General features: G+C 38.8%; 1 protein-coding gene across 1 annotated transcript; it reads left to right on the top strand.

Moving 5' to 3' along the window:
• Window positions 1–6,623: 6,623 nt before the first annotated feature.
• LOC145218473 (uncharacterized) lies at window positions 6,624–26,446 on the top strand. The gene is made up of 4 exons (XM_080085879.1): window positions 6,624–6,775; window positions 13,783–14,197; window positions 23,238–23,425; window positions 25,256–26,446. Exons 1-4 carry the CDS (start codon window positions 6,767–6,769, stop codon window positions 25,883–25,885), a joined length of 1,242 nt encoding a protein of 413 aa, XP_079942005.1. The 5' UTR covers window positions 6,624–6,766; the 3' UTR covers window positions 25,886–26,446.
• The last annotated feature ends 553 nt before the right edge of the window (window positions 26,447–26,999 follow it).

Raw genomic sequence — 26,999 nt, 5'->3', positions numbered from 1 at the left:
TTAAATAACCAAATATATATTAGTGTAAACATTTGCTTCAGACATTCTCAAGAAAGCTTTAAATAATCCCACATCGTCCGTTGACTACCAAACTTCGCAATATATCAGTTTTACCCAGTACCCAGCAGCTAGTAACCCTATCGCCATTTTTGAAGTTGCAAAATTGAGGGTGTCGGGTTTTGTCTGTTGCAAGCGATCCTACTTTCTTGTCTACGGTTTCCCTGCGTGTGACACGTTATAGCTGCTGTGGGGTTTGAAAAACATTTTGCTATAACTTCAGGCTTGTACTGGAAAGTGTGACCTTGCAAACATTATTGTCAGGGTCTAAGTAAGTTTTTCTGCACGAATTCCTGGTGACGACATTTGCAAAAGGTTTCTGCCAACTTCATTTTGTAAAGTTATACAAAATGCCTTCAGTTAAATATAATGTTTTTATGCAACTATAAAGCTTTTCGGCCGAAATGTATAATAACTAACGTGTAATATAAAAAATAAACAAACTGCAATTATAATAAAAATAAACAAAATCATGTGATTGTTTGGTGCAATATGTGCCATTATTCAATAGATTCGTATATAGTGTATGGTAGTATTTATGTATGGCAGTAGTTGCAATCAAAAAATTTAAAAAAAGTTTTTTTACATCTGAAACGAAGAATAAAAGTTAGTGGCAAAGCACATTTTGACTTTTGACAACAGCTTTAAATATTCAGCACCGTTGCAATATGTTTATGAATTAAAACCCACACAAAATTTTCAGTTAAATACCCTTGGCTATCGAATTGGCGGAAAACAAAATTATTATTATTTCTAACAACAGCAAAGATTTTTTTCTCGCTTGGACGAAATAACCAAACTAGGATGATTATTCTAGTTTATACCAACATGTCCACCACCTAACTGCTTTTTTATTGTCTGTTGGCATCATTGATGGGATAAGTACGTCGCACATAGTATTATTTTTGCGATAAAGATGTTGTTCTTGTTACCATAATAAGAACAGCGTGATTAGCAATATCTAGGTTCCCCCAAAAATGAAAGTGCCCCCAAAAGAACAGAAAACATGTTTCCTATTTCTTTCTTATGAGGCTTATTGAAGAAATTCGAAGCGAGTATTTAGATTTTAGACAAAATGCAACTTTCTGAACGGCTGTTGAAGTTGGAAAAGGTTTCACAAAGTCTGAGGCACAACGTAAACAAGGTTATCTACTTCAAAAACAGTTTTATTTCCGTTTGTTTTGAGTTGACAGCAAACGATATGCGGGTTGAACTTATCGCATGACACCATCTCGACCTGTTGTAACCTCAACAACGATCGACTTGACCTATCGTAACCTTTGACCTTATGTAAACTTGCCCTAGTGAAAAAGTTTAACACGTAACAACGTCCTTTAGACGTTGCAAGGAAATAAATTAAAAATCAAATTTGTGTTCGAATATTTAGATTCGTGTCGTTTATGAAAACATGTAGGAGCGGGCGGTAATTTTCCGGAGATATTAGGGCGTGTATGCAATTTAACTCGTCACTTCTCGTTCCGCTGATCCGACAAGGGATTAACTACAAGAGCGAAGCGGATTAAAAATTGTAAGGGAAAAGTTTTCGGCGTCGCAGAGTTAAGCCCAAAGTCGACTTGTTCAAAAACTTGAACCGCGCAAGAGGATTTGAATTCGATTGTGAGGTGTCAATCAAACAATTGCTCGATTGTTGTAATTGTCATCTCGCGACAAATGACACGACAATTAAGATTGTTACATCACAAATGATAGAAATTCGTGAATTAATCTGCACGGGCGATCGAGGATTATTCAAATTCAAAACTATTTTTAGCAACTTTGCAAAAAATGTTTGAAGTCGAGTTCAAACAAACTTTTAAGCGATATTGAAAGCTGCATAAAACAAATTTCTTAGAAACGTGTCAATCTGTGAATCTTTAAATACAAAACGAATTTATTTTTAGACGCAATTATTGTGGATATAAAAGTAACATTGTTCCAGGGGTGATTTCGTTGCTGAATTAGAGTGCATACAGAGCGGCGTTATTCCCCAAGCCATTTTCTTGCAGAAAAAAGATAATACAAAATCCACGACATACACAATTAAAGTTCAGGCACTGGTGGGATTCAATTTTTGACAGCCGGTTCTATCACAAAAAATCCATTGACAGTAACCAGTAATGCTAACCGGTTCGCTGATCTCATAAAATTTCGTGAGACGGTTCAATAGAACCGGTGCGAACCGACTGAATCCCACCACTGAGTCCAGGTCAAATTTGAAAGTGATTTATTTTTGGACACAAAAATGTCGGAATTCTGGAAAACTAAACCGTCGCAAATTTTCCCAAGCTTTTGCGCCGCGCTTCCTGATTTAGAGTCGACGTAAGAAAGAATATCGGCAAGTCGGTTCTCGAACGTTTCGCGTAGGTCGCGCTTTCCCCTTATTACATCACAAACACTGACTCGCCCGCGGGGAACGCGCGCGCTCGGCGGATGTGCGTTACCATGGCTACGGATCCAAATTGCCGGGCGTCGATTTAATGGCGGGGTGAGCGTCCTTTCATTCGACCGGCGCAGCGGTAAGAAACGTGAACGATTAAATTCTGCTGCCTCTTTCCATCGTACCGCGGCCCAGCCCCCTTTCTGTCGACGACCGCAAGCTTCTTCTGATTGATTGAGCAAAAATCCCGCGTCGCAGAAAACGCCATTAAATTGTCAAAACATATTTGTTGCTCTCCAATAAAATGCTATAGAAGTTATAGTGCTTGCGATATCTACACATACGAGCCTACTACAGTTAAGGCTGAAAAAGAAAATCCCGCGTCGCAGAAAAGGAATTAAATTGTCAAAACAATTTTTTGCTCTCCAATAAAACGCCATGCAAGTTTTACTGGCTCCAGTATCTACACCTATGAACCTAATATAGTTTAGGCTAAAAAAGATTTATTTCGATCAAAGGCATTTAATTGTCAAAATATTTTTTTGCTCTCGAACAAAAGTTATAATGGCTGAAAGATAGGAACCTTACATACAATTGTTTTCGTCAAACAAACATCAAAAAGTAAAAAAAATGCATCAGGAAAAACATCTTTTTGCTCTCGAACAAAACTCCATACAAGCTATAGTGGTCAACAGGAAAGATAGGATTTTGTCAGGTGTAAAAACGATTCATTTCGATCAAAGAACATCCAATTCTTAAAACTTATTTTTCGCCATCAAACAAACCGTCATACAAGGTGTATTAGCTATGATTATGTTTATACAAGAAACTATAATGGATCGCCAGTTCTAAAATAGAACTAATTAGATCAAGAACATTTTTGAACAATATTTTTGTCGAAACGTCTTTATAAAATGTCCACGTTTTATTCTACATTACCGGCAATTTTGTTTTTTAGTCAAAGAAACATCAAATTTTTTAACATTTTCTTGCTTTTGGACAAAATGTCGTACAAGCTATGAAGGCTGCAAAAAATCATATGAAAGTAGTTGCAATATACTTGGAAATGAAACTATAATGAATCACAAGGTCCAAAAACAGCTCAAAGATATTAGATCAAAGAACATCTAATTTTCAAGCATTTTTTCTCTTGAACAAACGCCATACAAGATGTAATGGCTGCCAGCAATCATATGAATCTAATATATCTCGTATAGCATTTATTTTTTGAAGTTCAAACCACATTATGTCACTAGGACAATGCCGTTTCAGGTTGAATCGTAATATGTTGTGTTTTATTCGTGGTCTATGTCAATATAAGCGTTGGGATAATTCGTTAAAGTATATTTTGTATGCGTTTACAATCCCCAAGGTTTGAAGTAACGGAACAAAAGACAAGTTAATGCCCCTGTATCTGCCTATATGCTGGTGCTTCAGGGTCGTTTGCTGCCTATTTAGTCGTTAGTAGACACATGTCGTTATGTTATGTTGGCGTCGTTATATCGCATTGTGATTTCTTGAGATTCTTGCGATAATTTGGGTAAATAAATTTATTATAGTGACTGTAAAAATGACTTCGTGTGCTGGTACTTCTGGGTCATATGTACCCTATTTATCTGTTAGTAGGCGTAATAAGATCAGAGTCTCTGCAAAGTTTGTGCATGGTTGGCTGGTTTTAGTCAAGTTATATGTTTCCTATCTAATTGCTCATTGCATTCAAGTGTTAATGCCAACTTGTTTGTAATTTAAACCGCAGACAATACACGCTGTTTCAATCACATACGGTCCTATCAGCGCAGGTGGTGACAGTACATTGGTCGCACAGGCAAGTGTAGCCACATTATGCTAATTTGGTTTGTAGGAATTTACATACTGAATGTCATGCTCCACCAAATAATGCCACAACCGGACGTAAAACAAAATGCAATTTGCCAAATGGGCAAAACGAACATGTTTTAATGAATTTAAGTTCGAGCAACCAACAGGACTTGGGCAAACAATTGCCTTCATTACAAAAACTACACAAACAATAAATTTAATTGCCAGGGAAACGACCAAGAAACAAATCTTTATAAACAACACCACAATTTATTCCCTACGCTCCAATAAGCGCAACCTGCACATGTATACAACCTGAAACCTACCGGTCGAACCCGGTTGACCCGAGAAATTAGGAAAAATTATCCTGAAAACCAATAGCAGGTGTTTAAGTTTATCTGATATTCCCACAGTCAGCCATCGTCGTGTCGGTCAACCAGACTTAAAGCACCTTATACGCGCCAAACTAATTTGTTTGTAATAATCACAAAGCACTAGTGCGTAATTTCTATCCACCACGCGTACAACCTTCGATTATTTCCTATTTATTACGTAACAAACCCGAGAAAATTAGAGGATTGTCGAAGCGGAACTTATACATTGTTTCCGATCCTCTCACCAATTCTAATTAACTCGTATCACTTCAATTAGGTAAACGAAAGCCAATACTGAATCAGGGCAATTAAAATTTATCAGTTTTCAGTGGGTTTTTGCAAAAAAAACATGTTTATGATGAAATAACATTAAGAAGCGAAACTATTGGCCACTTATTCTGTCGGAAATTAAAAATAATAAAAATACAAGTTAAATCTAGAATAATAACTCCAAATGTGCAAGTGTTGTATATCAATCAAACGTTGCCATTGTTCACAATTCTTCACATCAGCTTTCAAACAAACGTCATTATACGTCATAAACACTTTTACAACGTGTGACGAAACACCCTGTGCGCTGTACAAAACCGAACAAAAAATACGCCCATGCACTTTTATCATATTGACATCACAGCAGTCAAGCAATTGTTGATGTCACACAAGCGGTTTGTGGGCTGCAAGGTTAAGGTGCTTGTTGCTGAATATTTTGTTTGTTTGTTGCTGTGTTGTCAGCGCAGTGGCCTCGCTTTTGCCAGTAGGAAGTGGTTAAAACAAACAGGCCCGAGTAGTTTGATGTGGCCGCCGGTTGCCCCGGGCTAGAAGTCGAACGGCGCGCAAGTAAAAAGCTCAGTAGTCCCGTTACAGTCGTTCAGGGGGTAGCGAAGCACCTCACCATTTCATGCCTGATCGTCCGCGGACAGGTTGGTCTGTCTACGCTGGGGATTTTGGGGTTGAGCTAGGGTTGCAGGTTGCATGATGTATAGCCAGACTTAGCCATGTTCAATGGCTGAACTAACTTGTTTTTAGGGCCAGTCTTTACAATTAGTTGTATTTAAATATTTTAATGCCTGCTGATAGTCCGCTGGCAGGTTGGCCTGTTTACACTGGGGTGTAGGGGTTTCAGCTAGGGTAGCAGGTTTTGTACGTTGCATAGCCAGACCGTGATCAATAGTAAAAGTAACTTGTATTTTAGGTCAGTCTTCACAATTAGTTGTATTTGAATATGTTAAATTGCAGTGAAAATTAAAGATAGGCTTATGAACCATGACTTGTACAGTTTGATTAAAAGAGATTTTTATCAAAATGATTATATGGTGTAGTTTGAAAATTGCAAACTTTGTAGGGGTGTGCAATTATCTATTAATGTTATAGAGTATAGATGGTAGTTAGTGTGAACTTAACACGGTCTCGTTTCAATCGATTTGTCTGCAAATGCAAATTTATCACACATGTTTAGGGGGACAATACAAATGCTGTTTAAAAATCGTATAATTTAAGTTTGTCGTGTCACGTCAACATGTTAACAATGAAACAGAACTAAATAACAATTAGGTCGTTCTATCACTCGAAATTACCAGTTACGTTGACTTAAAACAAATTCTTCGACAGAAAGTCTATTAGGGCCGCCATTTTGTGTATTGACGCCATATTGAATTTCGATGGTTTAGGCGCGATTCGACCAAATGCCTAAGTTTTAACATAATCCAGATAAGTTAGTTGGGTTGAATATCTAGTGCCGGAAAATAGATAGATGTAAAGCAAAATGCTGCAGCAATTAAAAGCAAAAAGCGTTAAATAAGACAAAACTTAATATTCTATATCATTTGCATTTCATATGACTTGGTAAAGTTTACAGATTTTGTGATAGTTGGGCATGACGCTGTAATATTTACAACAGATTTAGATAGACTAGCAATTTGAAAAAAGATAGAATACAGACCAGTCTAAAACGGTCAGTATGTTGCCAGTTTCAACAGATCTTGCAAACTACAGTATTTTGTGTTTTGTATTTGGACAGGTTGTTCATTTTGGAATAGCTATTAACACACTGAAGTTACTAGTGTCAAGAAAATTTTCCAACGGAATTCATCCAATTTTCAAAAGTCAGGAAAAACTATAAAGATTTCTACAATACGCGGGCATGGTCATGGTAAGTGTGTGTGTGACGTAACAATATTCCCTTGTCACTAGCGACAATCAGGTAATTATTTCATCACATACAAAATGTGAATGAATGATTCAGTGACGTTTCAGACATGTACAACTCACTTTAAGATCTTATTTTTGACGCCTTATTCATTAAAACATCAGACGACTTTGCTCCGAGCTATTTGACTCATGCTATATGCTCCCACACCTGTGATATTGACATGGTACAACTAGGCCACTTTGGAGATAAAAAGTATTGATAAAATTTTGATTTGTTCAAAAATCGAGGGGAAATTTCACTGTGATATGAAATTGTCGACTCATAAACGTTGCAGATCGAATTATTACCTCACAAACGTTGCAAATCAAATTTTAAATTGTGCAAATTTTCATAATTGCAGGGTTAAAAATGAAACTTATGAATCGTTGATCACGAACGAGGCCTAATTTCGAGCCTGCGCCGCCTAATATCGTAATTAGATCACGTTCATTTTTTTTTCGATATTCTCCTTAATTATACAGCTGCGCGCATTCATGCGTATCGCAGTCACGTGACAATTGCATCTGGTTTCTAATGCATCGCGCGTTCCTCAAGTAAAAACACGATTATGAGCGAATAAAGGCGGTGCCGCGAAACGAAAGTGGTTAGAAAAACAATGAAATTCGAATCGGTGATTTGGTTTTGTTGTTACAAGCGCCCCTCCATTGTGACGTCACTGTCGATCGCGTCTGTCTATTGTCGTGCATCTGTTAGATGATGAGATTAGTTTTGTTAATTTCTTGTCAAAACTTAGCGCGATAATCATCGACATTTCCGTTCTATTATTTTGTTTTTATTTCGAGGGAAAGGGGCTTTTCCGGGAGCCCAGGTACAAAGCAATTTAAGTCCGTTGCAACAAATGATATTTTCTCTCACAACAATGCTTAATTGCGCAGTTCCCTATTTGCTAACTATAACACACCAGCTTGTTCAAAATACTTAAAAAACAATTAGATATTGAAACAGACACACTAGTTTCAAAGACACACTAGAATTTTATTTTTTTATATATTTTATCTTTTTTAAACAAGCCTGGACATTTGGTAGTTTATACTTTCACAAATACTTCATAGTAAAACTTAACATAATGTAACGGCTAACTAATGTTATAGGAAGAAAAAAAATATTTTAAGTAGATTTTGCCATATTAACACCGGATTTAATCTGTATGGGTTAACTTTAAACAAAGATTCAGTTTTTTGGTTAAAAAAATTAAAAATTATGGAAGGTGGCAGAAACTCAATATAAAAATTTAATTAAAGAATTATTTGTTAAACTATAATAAGTTAGGATGCCAGCAAAAATATTGCCATCGTTTGAGGTGTTTACCCATTTTAGTTTTACTTACAAAAAAAAGATTAAAAACAGCTGGACAAAGTTTTTTTGGAACGTTACATTTAAAATGGCAACTTGTTTTTAAGTTAATGCCTTTTGCACATTTTCAAATTTCGTGATGTTTTGACATAAACGCGTTCACCGCAAAAAGAAGCAGCCAGCAATTATAGCTCGTTGTAACTTAGACTCTTGCGGTTTCTGACAGTAATTTAAACTGCTCTTATTCTCACGTTTTGAGGAAAGTACTGAAAAACAGTCACTACTTTTAATGTACATCCTGAATTTGTCATATTTTGAGCTTAAAATAAAGTCATGTAAATTTGAGATGACCTTTTCAATACACCCACACAATTTCCAAAAAACTTTTTAGCTGATTTCCAGAATTTGTTTTTAAATAATGGATGAAATGAATTGCCATTAAGTATGTAGATTCTAAGTCGTGTTAAACCTAAGACTGTTAGGCAAATTATTCAAAATAAGACGTATATAAGTTACAGTTAGAAAAATGTAAGAATCAGTAAAAACGTTGTAATATATCACTAGGTTTACATATATGTTTTAAAGGTTTAAAGGTTAAAGGTTAAAGGTTATAGATTAGAGGTATGTTACACAAAATGAGCATGTAACCAAAAAGTCAAAGTTACTGTTCAAAATTACTATTGTTTTTTAGTTTAAATATTTTTTTTGGCAAACAAAACAATATTTAAAATTCTTTTTTAATTTGAAAACAACGTAGCAAGGGGTCTTAACCGGGGTTTTTTAGTGTTTAAATGGCGGTAAAAAGACAAAAACAGACACCTACGGAGTACAGCTGTAAACAGCACTAAAGAAAATAGTCAAAAAAGACACGACTAGACCAGTACAGTGTAGAAACGTTTTCGCGACTTCTCACGTCGCCTCAAGTGATATTCATTGAAACACGATGCCAGTAAGCAAGGGCAAGATCGTGCTGGGCTCTCAAGTATATCAAAGATCGTTGCTCTGCCCGATCTGTAACCCAACACCGCCTACCCTAGCACGGGAGGGTTTGATGCACAGGTTACACCAAGGGAGGGGGCGCGTTTTTATATTAAGATTTTCAACTCTGATTAGATTTGATGCGTTGGTTTTTGACACCGGGAAGGTGGATAGATATTAAAGGGGCTTTATAAGGGTGCTAGAACTTTTAGTTTCAAAGGTACTAGCGTTTAGATGCACACATATACGAACTAGATGTAACTTTTAGGCTTTGGGACATTTTGACTTTTAGGTTTAGGGTTGAAGGGAACTAGATTTTTTTGGTCAACCTTTCCATCAACATGCCCCTTCATGCAGAAGTTCAATGTCAACAGCGCCATAAAACGTGAAATAGCATGAAACGCGTTTTTAAACAAGTTCGCGAAAAAAACACTAGCACTGTCACGTGACCTTATAGTATCCGCGTCCGATGAGGGTTATTTTCACGTGAAGTTAATCTGGAGTGGCGTCTACGGTAAGCCGGCATCAAAGTGGCCCGCAAGAAAAGAGGGAACACGGCATTGGCCATGTCGGACATGTCACCGCTACAAGATCTCAATCCTTAATCCTACAGCCTCGAGCAAAACATCGTGTTCATGCGACAACGCCTTCGGTCGCTCGCAAAAGTTTTGCTACATTCCCAGCCCTGTTAGCTCGCTGTTAGCTGTCAGTAATTGCCACTTTTGCGAGTCTCTATAAGTTCTCCCCCAAATTTGATGCAGTTCGTAACGCCTCGATGGAGTGATGTTCATCGAATTGGAACAAAAAGTGTAACAGGCCTCACAAAAACCGCATCGAAAAAAAAGGGTAAAAAAAGTTTAAAAAGTGTAACCGGCCTCGATGAGTGTATGCTCATTAAACCGGGCCCCAAAAAAGCACCAAAAAGGGTGGAAAAATGTAACAAAGGCCTTGATGGGTTTATGTTTACCAAACGGGACAAAAAAAACGAAAAAAGGTACTAAATAGAAGGTTTTATGTTCACAAAAAACTCACCGAAAAAGTTGCGAAACGTGTAACAGGCCTCGATACGTTTATGGTCGTCAGCCGGTCTGAAAAAACAAAACAAAAAAGGTTTAAAAAGTGTAACAGGCCTTGATACGTTTATGTTCAGCAACCTGGAACTACACAGGTGAAAGCGATTGATTCACGCTTGGTTGGGTAACGTTGGGAAAACGTCAAGTTACAAATGAAGTCACGCAAGTTCATGTAGAACTTAAAGTTTTGGCCCATAATAGTCGCGCCCTCGCTGCAACGTTTAGTTAATTTTTACATCCCGATTTGGTGTTTATCACCTATATTATATTATTGCCCAGTAACATTCGCACTTATTTTATCCCAATGATGCAGTTTGTTCGAGCTGGACAATCTTAAAAGGAGAAATTACTTCGCAAAACTTAGTCTTCGTTTAATGTGTAACCGAAGCTTTTTATACTGGGCTCATGTGGTTTATTTTTTATAAGTTCCTGCGCTCGCGTTAACTAAATAACATTTTATTTTTACAATAAATTCAGGGAACTCGCTGTTATAGATTAGGCTCTGTTTAAAGTCATAACTTTGACTTACAAATATTTGAACCCACTGTAAACAATGGTGCGGTAACAAAGTTCAAAAAATAACGATTTATGACGCGTGCTGGCGTGCTTCTGTGTGGGCAGTAAAAGTGCGCAGGTGACGTGTGCCAGAGACATTAACGCGCGACAACAACAATATACTCGAACATAAAACAAATAAACAAGCGCGGGAGGAGACTTTGAAGAGCGGAGGTGAACGATAAGCATCGCGCGGCGGAACGATGAAAACAATCGCGATTGTTATCGGACAATCGCGCACCGCCATTCGTCACATTCGATATTACTGGAAAACCTGGCATTGTTACGTCACTATTACTTGATTTCCTCCCCCAGAAATGGTCGAAAAACGTTATAGTGACAAAATAATGCGACAAAATCTGTGTTTTTTATGACATCACAGTATGACATTGTTACGTATCATCGCGTGTCGGGTTGACCTTGTCACGTGATATGTCGATGACTGTCGCTCCAACATCCGGGTCACTTTTATTTCCGTAGTTTTTTAGTGAATCATTTGACATTGAAACCAGATCGTAAATAAATTGGGGAAAACATATGGAGGGCGTGTTTTCAATTTTGCTGTTATCAATTTCGTGTAGCTCACTGGGTCTTGTCCGAAATGTTGGGACTTCAATGACATTTTTTCTTGGCCAATGAGTGCTATGTATAGGAATAAATAAGAAACATGACTTTACACTAAAATTACAGCCAAGTTTACCAATAAATTTATCAGAAAAACGACCCGAAAATGGCTTTTTATACAGTAACTAAATATACTATTGTATAACTGCCTTCGCGCGTTAAACAAACAATTTCGAAAAGCTCCACAACCAAAACTCAAAGTCAACACAAGAGCAAAGATATTAGCGGCCGGTATGAAAGGTTGTCAAGGCAACAACGACGGCGGTGTGGCGGTGTGTTACCAAAATACTATTGGTACATCTGTCTTCGGGCGCAAAAAAAAAACTATTTTCGAAAAGCTCCACAACCAATATTCAAAGTCAGCATCAGAGCGAACACATCAGCGGCGGCTCCAAAAATTTTAAATCATTTATGGCAATCAAAGACCTAGGCAAACTTTACAGTAAAATGATTCTAAAACGGTGTTGTTGTTTTTTTCGACAAACCAAAACACTATTGGTGTAACTGCCTTTGCGCAAAAAAAACTGTTTTTAAAAACTCTCAAAGTCAGAGCAAAGACATCAGCGGCCGGTATGAAAGGTTGTCAAGGCAACAACGACGGCGGTGTAGCGTGTGTGTGAGAGTGAGTCGTCGACAGGTGGAAGGCATTCCGCGTAACCCGTTATTATCGAGCAGGTCGCGTCTACTTCCGCAGCAGCGAGTATGAGAACGTGAAGTTAGACGTCGCATTCCAACACGCTGCTACGAAACCGCCAAATATTTTCCACTCTTCATTATGGGCAGTGAATATTTACAATGGTCCCTCTATAAACATGCAGTGGCCCAAAAACAACAAGGGCTGAAAAAAAGTTATGTTCAAAGTAAAGCGATAGCTCTTTTTTCTTTGGGATTTTCGGATGCGCTTTTACAGCATTTTTCAGCACTATGGGCAGTGAGTACTTTACAATAGCTCCTCTATAAGCAATTGCGGCCCCCCAAAAGAAAAAATATGTACAGAGAAAAGAGTTAAGCTACACTTTTGGGAGGGGATTTTTAAGGTGTTTGCTGCATTTGGTCTTTACAGCATCTTTGCGACATTTTCAATTGGAAACTAGCTCTACTCCCAAAGCAAAATATACATAACTTGAATTTAAAAGACGGATGACTTCGAGTTATTTTTGAACCAAAAATATTACCATAGGGATCTAGTCTTCATCCACAAAGCAACGGCCTGGGTGCTTTTATAACTTTAATTTATACTAAAACAATGTTTTTTGGACTAAAAATGATTGTTGGGCATTTTACATTTTACACCATTTTAAGCTTTTTTGCATTTACATAACACATGGTAAGGACAATTTTATAATTTACACAAAGTCGATAATAGGGAAATTATTGCACTCCTGGGACATCGTGCATCAAAATCAAAAAATCTCAAAAATTGTTTTAACACCAACTTGGCTCAACACCATAATAAGCAGAAGAAAGATAGAAAATTTCAAACCTAAACCAGCATAGACTTATAATTGTTAGTTAAGTAACGCATAGGAAATGTACTGCTTTTGCAAGCGTTTAAACAACCGCTATTTTTACTTCAATTTGTGCAGCAATTTTGGCCAACAATTGTAGTGCTATTTTTTATGGTTGCATATTTAATGCATCCGTACATTTATATTTATGGTGTTCTAAAAATTGTCCTGAGCCGAATATGAACGCCGTCCTTGATATTTGAGACAAATTTGGCGAGTCAAAAACACTGTATAACCTGTAACATTTGAAACTGGATCCAATTTGACCAAGAAGGATTAATCTAAATTGTGGTTCGCGTTGCAAATTGGATTTTATTGCCGGCGATTTTGAGCTTTCAATTCACACAGCAAACATAATGCGTTAATTTTTAACCATGCATCGTTGCAAGCCACGGAAATTTACATAATTCTTGTCGCATATCTTGAGTATCGACCGCCAAAAAATGATTTTAGGCTTTTACAAATTGGAAATTGTTTGACTTGATGACTTAAATCGCGGACAAATTTTCCTGGCTGTCATTTGGGTTGTGAATTTATAATTTTTTTATAATGTGGTCTAAGATCATGAAAAATTGGATAAGACCTTGTTCCAATTGGTTTCCTGCTTTTAAACAAAGACTCCATCGTTTGAAATCGATAACAAAGCAAGCCACAAACTTTAACTGGACTTCTGTAAAGTTTTCATTGTAACTTTGAATGTTGTATTCTATTTTGATTAAAATGTCCCGTTTCCGAATAAATCATGTCGCGCGGCACAAACACAGCGTGCTGATTGTCGCTTACGGCTGGTAATTTGTCGCGCTGCCTGCCATTTTGCATTCTAATTATCACTGGGGCGCTTCACTTTGGAAGCGGAGCTTTTGGAAGTGACAATTTGTGGCTGAAATTTATTTCTTTTATCTTTTTTTTTCAACAGCACGCGGAAAGCCAAATGAGTGCTTATGGCTACAGCTACGAACCAACCCCGGCATCGGGATATCTCGGCAACGCTCGCGGGCCTTCGGGCTTCGGAAACCCGGTCGGAGGCAGCTACGGGATGCCGGGCTCGACTTATGCGTCGCCTTACGGTGGGACAAGTCAGCACGGAGCGATCCAGGGCATCACAGCGTCTGTAGCTTCCGGGGTCAGCCCAGTTTCGAACCATCATCCTCACAGTATGCAGACCTCTACTTCGGGTTACTCTGCCCCTCCACCCCCGCCTCTTGGGCCTGGGGCCGGTGGTTTCCCGGGGTTCTCGTCGGCGTACGGACCCCCAAGTCACTCGTCGTACGGGGGCCTGATGAACCAATACCCGAATTGCGGGAGCCTAAGCGACGCCGTTCTACACCAAGGTAAGACTTTACATAAGCTATTGCTGCCAGGCATAATATCAAGTTAATAGAGCTCTTCTGGCTTTAATGGTGAAAATAAAGGCCCAAATAGACGTAAAAAGCGACATGCTTATTGTTTAAGCGTTTTGTCAAATGCTCATGTCATCATCAGTTCTTCTGGCTTTCTTATCATAAAGAAGGGTAAGACTTTGTTTATGATGCAACGGCGGTGAACTTGGCAGGAAATATTCTAACTCTGAGTCAGGGCTGGCGCGACGGTGAATTTGCCAAGTCAGAATTCGCGTGACCATTGTGTTGGTTTAGCCGCGCCCGGAACGAAACAATTTACAAAATCTTCACAACTAGAAGCGCGACCTAGCGACATTGTGACGTCACACACGCGTCATAATCGAGTTTGGATTTGTGGATCGCGCGATGATTGTGCGTCATAGACGTAGGCGGGAATTATAGAAAATTCATTTTAAAATATTTGCCCCTATGTTGACCCAGCGTTTCCCACGATAACCCAAAACGGGGGCACATATTGGGGGGAGGGGGCCTTATGCCGCGATATGCGCGCGACCATGCGTAACTGCGGACATCAATCGCAACAATGAGTTGTAGAATTACTTGTAACAATGGAGGGATCGCGACGCATCGATGCGCGGGCAAACGAGCAAGGAATATGTCGCGGCGTCTCATGTTTAAAGCAGGCGGACTTCAAACGGCTCCTTCAATGTTTGCGGCATGATTTTCCCACAGAAGCATCACAAGCAAGTTATGTCACTGTTGCTAGTTCATGCATCGTCGCTTCGAGGTTTGTTTTGGGAAAGGAAAGCTAAACAATAAATTGGGAAAGTTGAAAACCACATAAAGGTTTCACTGAATCTGGTAAAACCTCAAGTTGGGTTTCACTAAGTCGCCGAAATTGTTATTTCTTCTCTAAATTTCAAAGCTTTAATGTTAGAAATATTACTGGGGCAAATTAAAAAAACCTTTATGAAACATATTTTAAACATTATAGCGCTAAGAAGCAATTTTTCTCTAAATTTCAAAGCATGAATGTTAGACATAAATCTGCAAACTTAAGAGAAATATTTTATCCGGTTACGTTTCGTTTCTGGGCAAATGATTTTTTTATTGGGTGTTACGTCACCATTGCACGGTCGTTAGTCCGAATCATGATTACCGCAGCGCACTGGACTTTCTTGTACGTCACAAACGCTACCTTATGAAGTAGAGAAACGCGCTGAGTTGGAATTGTGACGTTTGAATACGTATCGGTTTAAAACGTATAGGGAGTGTACAAAAATGAAGGAAAAGCAAAAATCACTGTAAGGTGAAAAGTTCAAAGGTATTTTATTACGAGTAGACAATGATAATGGCCTGGGTGCCTTTACAGGCCAATTTGCAAGGATATTTATTTCAACACTTCTATATATTTACTTTAATGTAACCGATGTAAAAGGAATTTAAACGCATTACAAGGAATTAGAATGGGAAAAAAATTGCCCAAGTTGATCTTGCTTATCAAATTAGAAAAAAATTATGCTTGAGAAACACCGCTCTAAGTTTAAAGGGCAAAAACATAAGGTTTGGATTATAGTAAATCTTTTCCTTATTAATGAAATCTCCTTACAAGTAAAGCAACGGACTGTGACGATTCAGGGGCATTAATTCGTGACTGGAGGGAAATTTAAAAGTGAAAACACTAAATCTGTCGCTGTAATTTATTTGAAACACTACATACGGATCTGTTCGTAAGTTTAATGGTGAAAATAACGGCCTAAATAGACGTAAAAAGCGACATGCTTTATATTCCAAACGTTTCGGCAAATGCTCATGCCATGTATTTTATTTGTTTACGAAAACAAATGCATTTCGCTTTTATAAGCTTCATCAGTGTCTGAATAGAGGTCGTGTACAATTCCAGGCGTGAACTTCAAAACACGGCAGCTTAAAATATTTATTCCGTGCCCGAGTATTTCGCCCACCGAGTTTTTTGTCGTGATTGAAATTTGACAACGGATCAATTGGCGGGCCCGTGAACGCAGAAAACCCGCCTTCCACCGGCAACACGCAATCCGCTTTATTTAATAATTCATCGCGCCACCGTTTCTATAGTAACGTTCGCACGTGATCACAGCGCCTCGACTAGGGTTGGCGTGTGAAGGCCGCCATTTTGTTATATGTTTCTGACACCCCAATGTGGAGAATTATGTTCATAAAAAGTTATTCAAAAGCGTGTTTTTCTCTGGGAAAATACGAACTACAATAACATTACTTTGTAGTAACATACGAACCACGTTTTGTAATACTAAACACTTTTACTTATTTTTTACTTTTGTATTTAAAAACAAGATAATTTATAGTTGACTCTAACCCATTCGCATGTAGTAACAAATCTACACTCACGCAGAACGAATCGTTATCAAACATTCCTTAAGCTTTCAACACTGCAAGCGTAAAAACCGCAAAAGTGTATTGAATTTCCTCTTGGCAGTGTTTTGTTACAACTTAAAGTCGAAACAGCCAATTCGGGCACCACAAAAACGCCAGGTCGTTTGCAATTTGGCGCGTGGCTTAGAGCAGCATGCTGGCTTGGAGGGAAACTTACAATTACCGGCATCATGTAATTACTATCGTCAACACAACAAACAATTGCAACGCGGATACAGTAATTATTATCCAACTCACATAAAAACCTCACGTACTGCGCGCATCGCCATATTTGTAGTGAAATGTTCACAGAAATGTCATAGGCTTGTCTTGTCATGTTTTGGCAGTAATAATTGGTTTTAACCGGCATCTTCAATATGCAAATACAATTTCAACTTTAAAATAACAGTTGTCTTATAGCAACACCTAAGTGCACATAAACTGTCGCCCAATGAAACAAAAACTGACGAATATTGATAAGCATAAGTTTTACATTATCACATTTGTACCATAGACTTACCATAGACAAAAAGTGCAACAATAGCCCCATAAGAACCCTCAACTAAAGTTGGTCATATATACGAAATATTTTCAAAACAATATCCCAAGGAGAAATAATATCTCATGCATAAAGAAAGATTATTAGATTGGATGATCGAAAACGGTGAACTTTGAACCAATAGTTTCATGTGAAATGTTAGAATAAACAATTGCAACAATCGCCCACTAAGAACCATTACCTACAGTTGCTTAAACATTGGAAATCTTAATTCAAACGAACACCATGTCAGGTATTAAGAAAGTATTTGAAATTAAACCATACAAAAAGGGCAACTTTGAACTCAATTTAGTATGAATTGGACAGCGGTTACGGTTACAAGTCGCATCGGTTCTTAAGGTTCGAATCGGTGTTGTTGGCACTTAACTGAAATCGGATTTAAGTGTTTGGTCAACTCGTGTTGCGGTCAATATCACCACTGCGAGTGTTTTGAGTCAGGGATTAAAACTCCATACATCAACCAACGTACAAAGCCTAGGTTACAATCTCAAGTTGTAAGTCACACAGTTTCAAAGCTGACCTGTTGTATGTAAACATAAAAACACTTGAAAGTTTGCTTCAACGCGGCAAAATATTGATATCACCCACGGTTACAAACGTTTTGCAAGGTGTTAGGGAATTTAAACCAAGATTAGGGGTTAAAATTAAAACATGCAATTCGCATAAAAGCATTTTCAGTTCCTTATTCGAATAGAATCCGAGAGTTTAAATTTTGTTTTAACATTAGAAGTAGTTTTTGGCGCAAAAAGTTGTTTATTTTTATACAGAAAAACAACTCTAAGCTTAAAAATCCTTGCATGGAACGCAACAGTGTCAGCTTCTATGACGTCACACTGTGGGCTTTATGAATAATGAATGGGGTATGGACTGGCAGGAATTTTAGCGGGGCGAGGAGCGTTTTGAAACATTTCAATAAATCGTGACTGAAAAAAAAATCGAACAACGCATCGCGCGTTTCCGCATCGCTGCGCACTGTCGCGTCACAATGACTGATTCATGATGGAGAATGTTTGAATCGAATCGACAGCAGTTTGAGTTTTTTGGCGTCGACGCAGTTTTTAAGCGGAATTCAAGTTGAATCGAACCGCGAGGCACGAACACAGCTGCACGAAGCTCCACGACATCGACAAGCACTTAATTCGAGAAGGCGCGCGCGCTTTTAATTAACTTGTGATGTCATAGACGAATTTCCGCGGGGTTGAGCAAGGCAAACATTCACATGAAACGCGGGGCCTGCAGGTGGGTGTGGGGTTAAAGCGGGGGCTCGCAGGGGGTCACTCCGTCCCGCTCCACTGATCCAGAAACAACGCGCGAGCATCGGTGCTTGTGACGTCACAGTGCCGATGCAGTTTTTGATTGACGCGGATTCGAGAACTTGTCGCATCCGGACAAACTCGCAATTACACTCGACCTTAATTGGCGCCTGGGCCGCAAGTTGTGCGCATGCGCGCGCGGTTTCCTAGCAACGATCGTGCCTCGAGGCGTCATCACCTGAAACCGGTCTCAGAACAAGTTTGTGTTCGTCGTAAAAATCCAACAACCACGCCTTTAACGTCATAATGTTGATTGTTCGCTCACAGGAAACCGTTCGGGTCACGTGATCCATTAGCGTTATTTACATGCGAGGTTTGCAAATCAACGGATCGGAACGAAGCACTGTTACATCACAGTGGTGATTGTTGCGCCACCAACGTTGCCAAACCTAACATATTGACATTGGAAGGAGGCAGGCGCCAGTCGATATATACCACATCCGAAAGAGTTACAGCCTTGCTGGGGCCTTTTGGGGGTTAAACATGGGTCAACTTATAGCCCTGGCTGACTCATTGATCCAACACGACAGGATTCAAATGATCCTGTGCGGCGCAGTCATATCTCGACTCTCTCACATGAAGAATTGTGTCAATACAAAAACTATTGCCAGTTAATTATGAGGTCACAGTCGAACGCACAACGTCACAATGGTGTCTTGCGCGTCAAAGCAGGGAGGCCGATTGAAGCTTTTCAGGTAAACACGCGCGGTTCCTTTGTTTTCACGCTCTACAATCAAAGGGCGGAGCGCTAATGCATCGCACGAGCTCATCGATCCACGCGGAAGAACATCAAATAGTTGCGCGCATTTGTAACAAGAAACCGCGCCGCGATCGAGTTTTAAGTGAAAGCGTTCGAATTCCGACACCGGTTCTGCGTCTTTTTTATCTGGTTAACTTGGGATTAGGAAAAGGATTCGAATTCGCCAACAGGATTTCAAGCCGCCATGCACATTTAAGTCGCCGGTGGGAGTACAAGAGTCGCGCTTTTAAGTCGTCGCTACAGGCACCATTGATCTTTTTCCGAAACCGTGTGAGTCATAAATGTTACAAAATCGAATGTTTCTTAAAGCGACGCCGAAAAAATAAGCTAAATTTGGAGAAAAAATCGAGACATGACAGATAAACTATATTTTTCTGCAATTATTATGCCTGACTTGGCAGTTACACAAAGTAATCTTGTCTTGTAAGATAATTAAGTATTTTATTTACAGAGTTTTCAAAATAAACGACAACATACCAGTTTCGCGACTCCAATTCTTTTTAACAAACTACTTTAGGCAACGCAAACAAATTTGCAATTCGCGGGAAAATGGAGCAAAATTTGCGGCGAAAAATGAGCAAGAATCAATTATAGTCTGATCAAAAAAATTCACTTAAAAATAATAAGAAGAAAACATTTCAAAAATTAATGTAATACAAAATTGCTCTTGTATGACAAACGTATTGCAAAACAATCACAATAATTGAACTATTTACAGTAGGCACCCTAGTATTTTTTTTCCCTAACTTTTAGCATAAAATTTGTCGAAAATATTGTACACTACTTATACCAGTAGGAAGCCACCCTTTTAACAGCACGAATCCATTAAAATTCAGCCATAAAATGGTAAGAATTTACTGAAATTCAGCCATTTAACGACCAATAGCAGCTGATGTCCATATTTTACACAAATTACAGCAAGGTGTAGAACAGAATCGGTCGCGTATGAAGTAATAGGAACATTAGACCGAGCTAAAGTGAGATGCGAGGGCTGATGGCACAGGGATGGGACTTGTTAAACAAACACTTACACGATACGCCTCCACCTATACTTGCTCACTGCTTTTAATATGCACTTATATCTGGCCCCCAGGCTTTCGGCTTTGCACGCAAGGTAACGTGGTCCTTATCAAAGCAAACCGTGTCGATGCAGTGCTCTTATCACCTCAATCTTTTCGCGACATAATGGCCCACATCTTATATTTCATCTCGCAGCATTGGATTCCTGCTTTTATGTATTTTTATAACCGACCCAGCGACGAATTTTTTAAGCTTGTCGTGATCAGAGACGAGGGGGTGTTGGGGTCGACGAAAAACCACAACGACGTGTTTATTTTTCTCGTTTTTTAGACTTTTTGTCCAACTGATTTTTACTGCAACTGATAGTTGTAAAATTGTGATGCTGTATCAAAAGAGTCAATGTGAAACGCAGTATCAAAATTTTCTATAGTTTTCCTACAATTGCGAATTAAGTTTAGTTTTAATTTAATCTTTAACGGCAAGTTATATTTTTGCGTTGGTAACTGACACTTAAAGCAACAAGGCATGATGCAAATTACATCAAAAACATTGATTTTCTGACTTTTAATTTTTGGCAATATATTCCTAGGTATTTGTTTTGATGGAGAACGAATTGTAATTAAACCGACGTGCTTGTTTACCGAATAGTTTTGCTAATTACCCATGCCGTCATCAGTAAAAACATTTAAACAAAATCCACAAAACTAAAAAATTGCATGAAATTTAAAAAGTCGTGGCCAGACAATAAAACTTGATTTTATCAGCGAATTTTTTGAACTTTGAACAACTTGTAACTTGGTCAGTGCATTGTAGTGAACTCATTTGCATGCGATGAATTGATGAGATACGGAAAGGATAAATAAACAAACCTGGTATGATTCATTGTCCCGGCGGAAACGTATATTTCGGGACTGTCAAAATCTTAGCGATTGCATGATGGGAGAAAAGTTAAGAAGCTGTACGTGGAATATATTTTTAGTTTTGCCCGGAATATCCAGAGTTCGAAATGGAAATACTAAAAGAAATGTCACCAAGTTATTGAGTTTCAAATTTGTTATAATTTTGTTTCTCAAAAAATGGAAAGTTATGCTTTACCAAATTTCTAACTCTTTATGGATTTGAAAAATATGTAACTAATAAAGTGATTCGAAAACAAAAAATAGGCTGGTTTTGAGACAAAATTAATGGAAGTTATTTTAAACGAAGTTATCAAAAATTGATTTTCAGATAAAATAACGTATAGTTGGCTCTAACCTTCAAAAAAATATTTTTTTGAGAAAACTCGAGCGTCTATTAAATTCGAAAACACCATATCGCGTCGCGCGGCGCGAGGTTGACAAATCACTAAAGAAAACACGCGAAAAAAAACTCGATTTCGGCGGCTGACCACAATAAAGTGTTGCCACGAGACAAACGGGCCATTATGTCGTGCCTGTTACGTCACAAATGTCATTCGAATGCGCGCGAGTGAAAAGTGCAAAATGAAATTCGACCTGACGACATTCGATAACATCTTGCAATCCTTTTATGACATCATATAAAGTGCTCGAAGGTTAAAGTATCGCGTGACTGCGAAAAAGCGATTCTCGAATCCCGATCAAATGACATCGTGTCGTAACAATGAACTTCGTCATTATTAGATCATAAAACATTTCATCGAGTTTTATTATTTCAAGATTCTGTTTCACAGACTTCCGTCGCGAACGCTTCATAAAGTTACAACTATAAAATGCGAACTCGTGCAAAGACATTTAAACGCGACATGAACGCGATTTGTTTGTGACGTAGTAATAAAACAAAATAATTAAAAAGCAACATGAACGCGAATTGTTTGTGACGTAATAACAAAATCAAAGACATTTAAACGCGAAACGAACACGATTGGTTTGTGATGTAATAATAAAACGCGCAAATTTAGCGGCATCGACCTTAAGTCAGTTTTAAATTTTTGCTTTAAGCTTTGACTTGGAGGAATTTATGCGCGAATGGATTTACAATTTGAAAATCGTGTAGATGTCACATGACGTGGGTTTGATCTACAGAAGTTTTGGTGAAAAAAAAACCTTGCGTAGCATTGCTATTCGGGCACTTAAAGTGTGCGGTAAAGTCTCAACGAGCCTGTAGTGGCCGAAACATCTGAACTTTGGTAGACGTACTTGAGAGAGGGCACTTCAAATAATCCGAACCTTTAAGAGGCAAACGCTCCGTCCGTTTCTACACAGTCATGCAAAACATCTTCTGATGTACCGGATATATTGCGCGAACGTTGAAGGTCTGAAAATGACCACAAACCGCCACAAACGACCGCATGTAGAGGAGTAACGTGAGATTTCGCTGTACTGTGTAATTAGTTATACTCTGTCGGAAATGTTGGTTTGTGCTGTAACTTATAATTTCGACTCTCAACTTTGTGACCAGCGAATCGCATGAACATCCAAACAACATGTCGACTTAATTAATTTGACGCCGCAAAACCGAATCCACTGCGCAGTGATATTTAATTTACAAGCCCACGTGTTTTGGGAAGGGCGGAGACAGTGGAAATGTAAATGATTTCACTCCTGGAAAAACATTTCATTTTAGCCACATTTAAAGTTTAATTGTTTTTACGTGAATTTGTTTAAGCGATACAAAAAAAAGCATTCGAAATTGTTTCATTTTCAGCGTACCTTTTTTTACAGATGTTTGTTTTCAATTACAACTGTACGACAACTTAAAAAAGCAATCTTTTTACCAATCGAGTTTTATAAGACTCAATTTATGAAACTTCGCAATTTTTAAAAAACAGTTTAATTTGTGAAAAAATTTTCCTTGTCGTTCCACAACCTTTGCAATACCCCAAAAATATATCACACTTTCTTCAGGAAAATAAAAAGTAAAAGTAAAACATAAAAAAATTATGCGAGTTTTTTTGCAAAAACTGGACATCTTTAAAATCAAAATTTCAATCGATTTTATCTTTTTTTGCAGATTCAAATCACGTGATGGGAAGTGACGTAATGATGACAAAAGGAAAGAAAAAGAAAATGCGAAAACCTCGAACGATATACTCGAGTCTCCAGTTGCAAGCTTTGAACAGAAGATTCCAGCAAACTCAGTATTTGGCTTTGCCAGAACGGGCCGAACTCGCCGCCACGCTCGGACTCACGCAGACCCAGGTACGTTCACATGCATTTCGACGCGGGTCGATGTGAATGCGCGTGAGAGTTTGTGCGACGATACTGCAACGTCATAATAAGCAGTGTCACGTCACAGAAGCTACTTTGTTACGCTAGGAAGAGCTTTAGAACGTCAGATTTCGGTGGGACTTGCAATTTTTAAATTCTTTTCGGTCGCATTTAACAGTTTGTAAAAATGGATTCACAAAAATCAACCCACGATAGGTTTATCATGGAAATTAATAACTACTTGTAAATTTGTAATCTAATATACAACTTTTCTGGCCTTTATAAGCACAAATTTTACGCTGGAGCTTGCGTTTTTTACATTCCCTTGGATCTCATTTAGCTGTTTGTGCATATGGTTTCGCAAAAATCATTCCAAGATATGTTCATTAAAAACCTACTCAGAAATAAATTAATTACCACTTTTCTGGGGGGGGGTTAAATCGTAATTTTCCTCATTCAAATTTTAAACTTGCAATTTTTCGCAACGCTATTTACTTCTCCACATATTGAAGAATTCAAAATGTTGCGAGATAAAACCGAGGGTTGGGTTGATTTAATCCTGTACAGTGACGTATTTATGCGACCGGTCACCCGGCTCATCCTATAATCCCACAGGTATTAGGTCGCCCTTGCTCTCATCTTCTGTACACACGCAATGGCTGATGACCAAACTAGCCACTAGTTATAAGATGTCTAAGTGAATACGATGTATACGAAAATCAAACTGATATTTATGTTGCTTTCTTTACATTTTCAAATCTATTGCCACAAAATTTATGAAGTCATAATCCACATTTACAAAAACCATCATTCGTTTCAGACATTCTGTTGTGAGATTTAAAATTCAGAAAAACAAAATCCTTTTGCTGCTGTTTTCAATCAAATATATTGCCACCAAATTCACAAAGAATCTATCTACTTTAACTTAAATGAACCAGCAAGCAGATTTTATGCAGCTACGAGACCAAAATGTTAATAATATTTCCATCCAGATTTCATCCAAATAAACAAAGGACCATAGAAAAACATTTGACCCGATAATCAGAGATTTTATGCCAAAATAAATTGCGTCAAAAACAGCTGTTCAAAGTCGGTAAAGTAAAAACAAACGAGTTCATAGTTTTCCAGCCTTGTGAACTTAAAGTGTATTCAATTCCCACGAAACAAAATGGCGGCCTCCCCTCCATTTTGCTTCTCGCGCCGAAACCGCGATTCCACAACTTAACAATCGCCTCGTTGTGATTAAATAAACAGCGAGAAATAATTATCGCCCTCCTCCCCACGCAACGTCGCCCTTGTGACGTAAGAGCGTCACGAATCGTCGCCTAATGAGGGGTTCGATGATGTGTCTCTGCTGGTCCGGATTAGTAATAACCTCCCTTGCGTTGTGGCGTGCTTGCGTTTCATTCGCTTTTCCTTTGTTTATGGAGCACTGCACTAAGCGCATTCAGTGTTATTTACCCTGATAAAGGCGACCTGTATAGGACGTTGAAACGTAGGAATAAAAATACAATTGCCAGAAGAGCTCTATAAACTTAATAACTCTCCTCTACTGGTGGGATTCAGCCGGTTCAAGGCATTAAATAACCGTAAAACCAGTGGTGGAATTCAGCCAGTTCGCACCAGTTCTATAGAACCGTGTCACGATATTTTATGAGATCAGCGAACCGGTTAGCATTACTTTACTGTCAATGGACTTTTTGTAACAGAACCAGCGAAAAATATGACTTTTGTGATAGAACCAGCTAACAAAAAAATTGAATCCCACCACGGTTTGTTTCTGCTGGTCCGGATTAATAATAACCCCCCTGTTCATCGCAGGTGAAAATCTGGTTCCAAAACCGACGCTCCAAGTGCAAGAAGCTGATGAAGCAGGGAATCCACGATAAAGACAACCCCATGGTGTCGCCAGGAAGCAACAGCAGCAACACAAACAACAACGCCGGTTCACCATCCTCTATTACGTCACCTATGATGTCATCCGTGCCGCCTACTACGTCATCGGATCTCGAAACGCCGGGCAGTGTGGGTCCAGCGCCGGTTGGGGCCGATACAGGGGTACCTGGGTCGATGGGAGGCGGAACCTGGACTCCAAACTCAACAGACGAGCAACCCTCACCCACCCCTCCTGACGTAATGACCCCCAACCGCGGTATGACGTCACCACCGATTACGTCACCGTATCATATGATGACGCCGCTTCACAGTATGACCACATCGATGAAAAGCGAAATGTCGTCGCCCCTGCCCTCGAACGGGGGGAGTCCCGGTATGTTACCACCCTACACCCACCCTGGAGGAGTGTCACGTGATATACAAGGCGGCTACATGCCCCAACCCATGCACGGGGGTCAGGGCGCCATGATGCAGGGTAATTTCTGGTACTCGGGTTCAGAACACGACCCTATCGAACCCCGCCCCGCGATGAGAGAAACAGCCTACCTTAAATAAGGCAAAAATCAAAAAAAATCATGATTCTTTTGCACAATCCCCTTCTCCTTACCCCGTTCTGCATAAGAGAGCATGTAAATACGTCATCTCCGCTATTTATCCCCCTACCGGAAGTGACGGGACTCGCTTCCACAACGGTCTGGTATCGTTCCCTTTTGTTTAGTCATAATGCGCCATTATTACGTCGCCATTCAATCTACGGTGTGTAGTTGATTTCTATGTTGATTCGTGCCTGATCCGCACGAGGTCGCTCTTGAACATGTATTTGTTTGCTCAAGAGATCTTTTTATATTATGACGTAGTAATAGGCCGCTATGACGTGACTGATAGCATTATCAGGCGAAAAGTTTGTTTTTGTTGCAAAGCAATTCATGGTTAGAGTTATTTCGCGCAAATTTATCGGAATTCGACATTATAACGAAAGCGCGTGATTTCTATGGCTTTGGCGGTTACCATTTAAATTTTGGGCATTTAATTTACTTTTTGGTGTTTCGAAGTAGTTGGAATTTTCCTTTTCGTGTTTTTTTCTCGTTTCTGAAGCAAATAAATCCTTCATCGCAATTTTGTGACTGGTAATTCGAAAATACCACAAAGTAGAATTTGTACCAAAAGAAAACCAACATATAAGCTATTGCTGCCAGGCATAATATTATTTACCCTGATGAAGACGAACTGTATAGGACAGTGGTTCTCAAACTCGGTTTTCGGGGCCGCATGCGGCTCCCAACTACTTATTTTGCGGCTCGCACCAGACCTCAGAAAACCAACAAACATTGCTATTTTAACTTTCAAAGTCATTTTCTTTAGTGATTTTCTCAAGGTTTCGTTTTTTTGCGGCTCCCTACACACTTAAAAAATACCATTTGGCCCCGACAATAAAAAAGTTTGAGAACCACTGGTATAGGACGTCGAAACGTCGAAATAAAAATACATTTGCCAGAAGAGCTCTATAAACTTGACTAAAAAACAATTTGCAGTTGCCGATTCAAAGAAAATAATTGAACAAAACTTCAAGGGCAGAGGTCTTTGATGTATAACGTACAGTAAAAACGTGTTGTTTTAATATACTGTTCGAATAACTTGCAAGATTTTAATCCAACCGTTCAAGGAAATC

The sequence above is a fragment of the Phallusia mammillata genome, chromosome 3 (assembly GCF_965637545.1).
Source record: "Phallusia mammillata chromosome 3, kaPhaMamm4.hap1.1, whole genome shotgun sequence".
Lineage (NCBI taxonomy): Eukaryota > Metazoa > Chordata > Ascidiacea > Phlebobranchia > Ascidiidae > Phallusia > Phallusia mammillata.
The sequence above is the reverse complement of the archived record's forward strand: the minus strand, read 5'-3'. Positions and strand labels throughout refer to the sequence as shown.